This window comes from Miniopterus schreibersii (assembly GCF_964146895.1).
Source record: "Miniopterus schreibersii genome assembly, chromosome: 10".
Taxonomy (NCBI): Eukaryota; Metazoa; Chordata; class Mammalia; order Chiroptera; family Miniopteridae; genus Miniopterus; species Miniopterus schreibersii.
Window position 1 is genome coordinate 59,560,656 of NC_138110.1, and position 7,570 is coordinate 59,568,225.

At 48.2% G+C, this 7,570-nt stretch overlaps 1 protein-coding gene across 1 annotated transcript; it reads left to right on the forward strand.

Moving 5' to 3' along the window:
• The first annotated feature begins 268 nt into the window (after nt 1-268).
• EIF6 (eukaryotic translation initiation factor 6) lies at nt 269-7,317 on the forward strand. Its single transcript, XM_081149085.1, has 7 exons — nt 269-435; nt 655-766; nt 891-976; nt 3,159-3,334; nt 3,857-4,033; nt 4,218-4,399; nt 7,064-7,317. The coding sequence occupies exons 2-7, from the start codon at nt 660-662 to the stop codon at nt 7,071-7,073; spliced, it is 738 nt and encodes a 245-aa protein (XP_081005211.1). The 5' UTR covers nt 269-435; nt 655-659; the 3' UTR covers nt 7,074-7,317.
• Nucleotides 7,318-7,570: the final 253 nt, after the last annotated feature.

Below are 7,570 nucleotides of genomic sequence, written 5' to 3' on the forward strand. Positions count from 1 at the left end.
ATGGGTGGGTGGATAGACGGACGGATGGATGAATGGACGGACGAATGATGAATGGATGGATGGATGGATGGACGGACGAATGAATGGATGGATGGGTGGATGAATGAATAGACGGATGGGTGGACGAATGAATGAATGAATGAATGAATGAATGAATGAATGAATGAATGAATGAACGGACGGACGGACGGATGGACGGATGTGAGCACTCTGGGGGCGGAGCCAGGCGGCGCCACAACATGAGGGGTTGCAAACATAAAGTCCTCCCAGAGGGTGGAGCTCGAGCGGCTGACGCGAGGCTTGGTGCGCTTGGCTCTCCCGGAAGTCTCCTAGGCGGAGGCGGAAGTGGAAACCTGCTTGGGGCGAAGAAGGCCCGGACGTTGCGCGTGGAGTTTGTGGTTACCTGCTGAGTCTGAGGGAAGGGCGATCGGAAGGGTCAGTTCGGGCGCCGGGGGTCATGAGGGGGCGGCGGCTGGAGGATTCGGAGGGGCCCAGAGGGCTGGACCGGAGGCCTGAGGGGCCGCGAGGGGTGGGGTCGCAGTGGGGCCTAGGGGGTGGGGTGGCGGTTGGGGCCTGCAGGGCCAAGGCGGGGGAACCAGGACCCTGGCCGCAGAGGATCACCCGGCCCTGAACTCCCGGCCCCACCGCCCCCAGGCCTCATGGCGGTTCGAGCGTCGTTCGAGAACAACTGTGAGATCGGTTGCTTTGCCAAACTCACCAACACCTATTGTCTGGTGGCCATCGGAGGGTCAGAGAACTTCTACAGGTGCGGCGGGAGCCCCTGAGCCCCTGGCAGTGTGTGGATGGGTGGCGGGAAGGGGTGCTGGTTGTCGGGGACACCGGCAGAGTGAGGGCTCAGGCCCCGTGACCCCGAGACCATGTTCCTACAGCGTGTTCGAGGGTGAGCTCGCCGAGACCATCCCCGTGGTGCACGCGTCCATTGCTGGCTGCCGCATCATCGGGCGTATGTGTGTGGGTAAGTCGGGAGGAAGACCGGAGGGAGGGAGTGGAGCCTCCCAGCACCTTTAATTATACCCCAGGAAGGGACCCCGGTGACCCAGGGATTTCCAGGCATTCATCTATCATAGAATCTCTGAGGCCTGGGCCTAAGGCAAAGTGTCAGCAGGTCTGGGACAACCTCTGGGGAAGGCTTCCGGATCATAGTCACTACAAATAACATTAAATGCTTTCATTCTTACACTCGTTTGCGCTCCTTCTCCACGGAGACCCTGGGAGGTAAGAATTATTGGCTTAATTTGACTGATGAGAAAGCTGAGACTTATAGAACCTAAGTGACTCACCAGGTGCCACACCTAGTGTGAGGCAAGATTAGAATGCTCTCTCCCCTGTTACCGACTCTGGGCCAGTTGCATTTTCTTTCTGGGTGTCCATTTCTGTCTCTCTAAAATGACAAGCTAAGATTCTAGATCAGCCTGTTCAGTTATTCACTTAAATCTTAAATTCCCACCCGGCTGGTGTGGCTCTGTGGTTGAGCATCGACCCAGGAACCTGGAGGTAGGTCACTGTTTAATTCCTGGTTGGGGCATGTGCTGGGGTTGTGGGCTCTATCCCCAGTGAGGGGGGGGGATGGCTCTCATCATTGATATCTCTCTCTCTCCCTCTCCCTTCCTCTCTGAAATAAGTAAAAACATATATTTTTTAAAAATCTTAAATTCCCATGTCTTTGAGTGGCATCCCTATCCTACCTCTCAGCACCATTGACTCTTGCCTTTGGTTCTTTCTTTGAGCCAGATCTGTCTACCTTTACTGCCACCCCTTATTTCTAGTTCTGCTCATATAGGAGTTTGTTCCTTTATTTTTTTTACCGTAATCCTTATAATACTAGCCTCTGAGTATTTTCTTTTTCATTGATTTTTTTTTTTTTAGAAGGGGAGAGAGAGAGAGAAACATTGATGTGAGAGAAACATCAGTTGGTTGCCTCCCGAACGAACCCTGATTGGGGATCAAACCTGCAGCCTGGGCATGTGCCCTGATCCGGAATCGATCCCTCGACCTTTTGGTTTTACAGCAGACCTCTCCAACGAACTGAGCCGCACTTGCCAGACTGTATTTCCTTAAGGCAAAACACTCTTATTCTTTTTTCTTTTTTTTTTTAATGTATCTTTATTGATTTCAGAGAGAGGAAGGGAGAGGGAGAGAGAGAGATAGAAACATCAATGATGAGAGTCATTGATCGGCCGCAGCCCACAACCCAGGCATGTGCCCTGACCGGGAATCGAAGAACCCTGATCGCCTGGATCCTAGGTCGATGTTCAACCGCTGAGCCACGCCCGGCTGGGCAACACTCTTATTCTTAACATGACTTAAGGACTTGAAGTAAGTTCTGATGTAACTCAGGAGAATTTAGCCTGACCTCTGGTGTTTTTGTTTGTTTCTTTGTTTGTTTGTTTTTTATGATGGGAGTAACAGAGTTCAAAAGTTCACAGAATTGTGTCCATGTAGAGGGAGGCAGAGGTTTAGTCATTGTTGTCACAACATAATTGTAGTTTGTTCATTCCTGTTTCTGTATAGTGCATTTCATGTAAGTATACCACAATGTATTTACCCATTCTATTGATAGTGGGCATTTGGGTGGTTTTCAGTTTGATCTTTTATATAGTGCTGCTGTATCTTTTAGTGAATGCACGTATGTATATCTGTTGGATAAATAATACTTAGGAGAAAATGGCTGGATCACAGGGTATGTGAATATTCAGTGTAGTAGGTGATGCCAGATAATTACCTGAAGTGGTTACCAATTTATACCACTGTTGGTTGCTCCATATATTTGCCAACACTTGGTATTGATGTTCTTTTTAAAATTTTAGCCATTCTGGTGTGTGTATAGTGTTATCTTTTAAGTAGTAAAATACACAACTAATGTCAAGAGCCCTTACTGCTATTCCTGGTCACCCTGGTTGATAATTTCAAAGTGGGTAGGGTGTTTTGGGACAGACTCCTAGGCTATCTGTCCTGCTCAGTGGGACTCCTACTCCTTAGTGTTGTATGAATCAATGGGTTAGAGGGCTGGAGTCGGCCTAAAGCTTTTCTGGGAAAGCTAATAGGGCTGGGTTGTATCCTCAGCCCCCAGGGCTCAGCAGGCCTCTTGTGTATTCATGGTCCTTCCTTGTTCCACCTCCCAATTTGGGTCTCTCCAGGGAACAGGCATGGTCTCCTGGTGCCCAGCAACACCACCGACCAGGAGCTGCAACATATTCGAAACTGCCTCCCAGACTCAGTGCAGATCCGGCGGGTAGAGGAGCGGCTCTCAGCCCTGGGCAATGTCACCACCTGCAATGACTATGTGGCCTTGGTCCACCCAGACCTGGACAGGGTAAGGCAACCTAGCTTGGCCCAAGAGTGACAGGACTAGCCTAGTAAATGGTTAGCCACTGTTCTTGCTTATCAGGCAGGAATCAGGGGTATCTTTTGTGGTTTCTTTTTATATCTGTGGTCTTGCATTTCAGGCACTCATTGAAATAGTGATAATAGAGGCCTTTCATGGTGTGGTCAGTGTCAGAAAGAAGCTAGGAAGGGTATTAATCCTTCAGAATCAGGGAGATTGACCCATCTAGTCCTACAGCCAGGGCCAGGAGAGATGATTGACAGTTGAACTCTTGAGTGTGTGTTAAAGGGTGGTGTGGAGACCATCCCCTGGCTGTTCAGGGCACACATGGATATTAGGGGCTCCGTAGCTGGCCTTGACTCTGCTCCAAGCTGTATCCCCTCCTTTTTCTGGGTGAAGCTTCCATATGCAGCTATGTAGGAGAGGAATGAGGGGCTTAGGGCATCAAGCCCTGGGTGGTTCTTGGCATGGAGGGCCCTGGGCACTGAGTACAGTACCTTTGACTGACAGGAGACAGAAGAAATCCTGGCTGATGTGCTCAAGGTGGAAGTCTTCAGACAGACAGTGGCTGACCAGGTGTTAGTAGGAAGCTACTGTGTCTTCAGCAATCAGGGAGGGCTGGTACATCCCAAGACTTCAATTGAAGACCAGGATGAGCTGTCCTCTCTCCTTCAGGTCCCCCTTGTGGTAAGCATTCTTGTTCTCTCACCTCTGTCTCCTGCTGAAGCAGATCCCTTTATGCTAGGTTACTGGGGTTATTACCCATCACAGTTTGGGATTGGGGCTGCAGGGTTTGGGGAGTGTTCTCATCAGGGATAGGAGAAACTTTGATTGTTGATGCCATGATCCATATTGAGCTATCACTTGGCAGGCGGGCACTGTGAACCGAGGCAGTGAGGTAATTGCTGCTGGGATGGTGGTGAACGACTGGTGTGCCTTCTGTGGCCTGGACACAACCAGCACAGAGCTTTCAGTGGTGGAGAGTGTCTTCAAGCTGAACGAAGCCCAGCCTAGCACCATTGCTACCAGCATGCGGGATTCACTCATTGACAGGTATCTGAGCCTCTCTCCTGCCTTTTGAGGGCGGGGGGAAGGAGATGCCACCTATAATGGGAACCACACTATATTCATACCAATAGGGTTCTCATTGCGTGCGAGTGCACTCCTGCACAATGCCGCGCTGTCACGGTACAGCTGGTAAGCATTGCCTGAGTACCTGCTTATCCCTATCTTTGAAGACTTGGTTCAGTGTATCTCCTCTCTGGTCTGTCTTATTTTATGACTTACCACATGGTTTTACAGTTTGTATCTGCCCTATGTGCCAGTGTCCCAAACAGCAGACTGAGACAGAAAAGAGCTGTTTACTGAGAGGAGGGGAGGCTGCTCTTAGGAACTGAGGAGACCTTGGGTGCCTAATGGACTTGGGGGATGGGGATTGCATCAAAATCACAATCATCTGGATTTTGTGGGGTGTTTTTTTTAAATGGGTTCTTGCGCCCTAACCCTGGAGATTCGGGGTTGTGAGGCTCTAGAAACTCTTCGTCCTTTGGAAGAGGCCTCCTCCTCTCATTCCCCATTGAGGATTCTTCCCAAGGCAGGTGATCCCCAGCTAGTACAGGTGTCTTTATGAGGATAGAAACCATAAGGTGGAGCAAGTACCCAGTAACAGACTTCTACTGACCAAAGCAATATTTCCCTTCATTCTCCCTTCTTCATTTATTCTTTCATTTGCCTGATGTTCATTGAGCCCTACAGACAAGGCTCCATGTGGGATAGTCAGGTAACTTAGTGCTATTTCTACCTCTGAGGGGCTCACAGTGTAACAGGTGGGAAAAGTTGTAGTGGCCACACATAACTCTTAGCTACCTTCATAGGAGAAATAAAAGGTGCCTTACGTGGTTTGGGAACTCTGGTGAGAATTTCTGGGATCCAGAAAGGTTTCTTGGAGGACAGTTCATTTAGTCTGGGCTTCAAGGAATGAGAGTACGTAATTAAATATGCATAGATAGAGTGGGGAAGCACATCAGACACACAGATGGAGAAGTGTGGTGGGTGTGAAGGAGAAAAGTATTATTCCCAGAGTGTTGGGGACTCTGAATGCCTGTGTCAAGGTTTTTGTTTTGTTTTCTTTTCTTTTTTTAAATATATCTTTATTGATTTCAGAGAGAGGAAAGGTGAGGGGGAGAGAGAGAGAGAAACATCAATGATGAGAGAGTCATTGATCGAGCCTGCAACCCAGGCATGTGCCCTGACCGGGAATCGAACCCCAATCGCCTAGATCCTAGGTCGATGCTCAACCGCTGAGCCACACCGGGCCGGGCATGTTTTGTTTTCAATTAAAGTTGACATTCAATATTATGTTAGTTTCAGGTTTATAGCATAGTGGTTAGACATTTATATAACTTAACAAAGTGATTCCCCCAGTACCCACCTAACACCATACATAGTTATTACAATATTACTAGCTACATCCCCTATGTTGTACTTTACATCCCCATGACTATTTTGTAGCTGCCAATTTGTGGTTTTTAATTCCTTCACCTTTTTTACCCAGCCCCCCCAACCTTCCTCCCCCACATCAAGAAGTTTTGACTATAGACCTGTGATTTTGATCGTGGATCTATGTCAGATGCTTGTTGACGTAGATTCCTCGCATCATCCCTCAGCTACTGACTCCCTTAATCTGGACTGGGGCGAGTACCTATTCTGTGCTAGACAATAGTGATGTAGTGGTGAATAAAATATACCCGCCCTGTCCTTTTGGAACATAGACTCTCATAAGAAAAAGACAGTACTTATAAAGAACAAAACAGAAAAACCTCTTAGCAACCTAAGAACAGAAATTTCTGTAACCTGATAATTGGTATCTACTGAAAAACTATAGAAAATGTTGCATTTAATGGTGAAACTTTAGATATTGACATTAAAGTCATGTAGTCGGCAGCACTGGTCAGCATTGCAGTTTAATAAGATAAAGAAATGGGTATTAGAAAGAAGAGACAAAATTCATTAGCCTCATTTGGTTTTGAACCCATTGAAATTGAAGTGCCTGTGAGCCCTTAAAATGAAGATGTCAGGCCGTTAGAAATTTGTACTTCATTTTTTTTCTTTTAAATATGTATTGATTTCAGAAAGAGGAAGGGAGAGAGAGATAGAGATAGAAACATCAATGATGAGTCATTGATCAGCTGCCTCCTGCATGCCCCCCACCAGGGATTGAGCCTGCAACCCTGGAATTGAACCATGATCTCCTGGATCATTGGTCGATGTTCAACCACTGAACCACGCTGCCTTGGCTGTATTTCAGTTTTATAATCATCACTTGCAGGAAGAAAGTTCTGGCCCGAGCACCGTCACTGGGGGATTTGTGGTCTAGGCACGTCCCTCCCCCTGTCTGGGCCCCCTTGTTCCTTTCTCATGTCTGTTAGACTTGACCTCTGAGGGTCCAATCTAAGACCAATAACAGTTTGAATAAATTGTTGAGTTGACCCACCTGAATAAAGAAGGAGTTACTTTTGGTTTTTAAGCATTGAGAGTTCTAGATTAGATTGTAACTCATGAGATCAGTAGAACCTAGAAGGGGCTTTGAGTATGGCTCTTCAGGGCTGAGCTGGAAGAAAGGGCCTGGGGTAAGGGTGGGGGCAACCACCTGGAGAATGGAGGGTGAGGCGTCGTTTGTGAAGAACCTACTGACAATGCACCTTGCTCTCTCTCTAGCCTTGCCTGAATCACCTTCCATGCTGTTTTGTTGGCTCCTGGCTCTGAACTTTGGCTCCTTCTCAATGTCCCACCCAGTCTGTCCCAGATGCTGGCAGGGAGGTGGCAGAGAGCTCATTGGTATCAAGTGGCTGGATGCCCATCTTCGGAATGTTACTGTAAAAGTCTGCCATGTATTAGCTGTCAGGCCCTATGTTTCCCAGCTGAGAGCTCTGCTGTCCTGTGCCAGCCAATTAAAGGCAGCTGCTTCTGACCATTCTGAATGTGTTGTTGGCGACTTCGGCCTGCACTCAGCCCTCACCATGGTTGCAGGGGGAAGGTGGGGTAGCATGCACACACACACAGACACACACAGACACAGACACACACACAGACACACACACACACACACTCTCTGTCTCTCTGTCTCTCTCTCTCTCTCTGTCTCTCTGTCTCTCTCCCTCTCTGTCTCTCTCCCTCTCTGTCTCTCTCTCTCTGTCTCTCTCTCTCTCTCTGTCTCTCTCTGTC

What these genes read in the sequence shown, in the direction of transcription:
- EIF6 (XM_081149085.1), top strand. Translation starts at nt 660, where the DNA reads ATGGCGGTTCGAGCGTCGTTCGAGAACAACTGTGAGATCGGTTGCTTT. An exon ending in GGGTCAGAGAACTTCTACAG is followed by an intron (nt 767 to 890) that starts GTGCGGCGGGAG and finishes ATGTTCCTACAG; the next exon opens with CGTGTTCGAGGGTGAGCTCG. An exon ending in CATCGGGCGTATGTGTGTGG is followed by an intron (nt 977 to 3,158) that starts GTAAGTCGGGAG and finishes GGGTCTCTCCAG; the next exon opens with GGAACAGGCATGGTCTCCTG.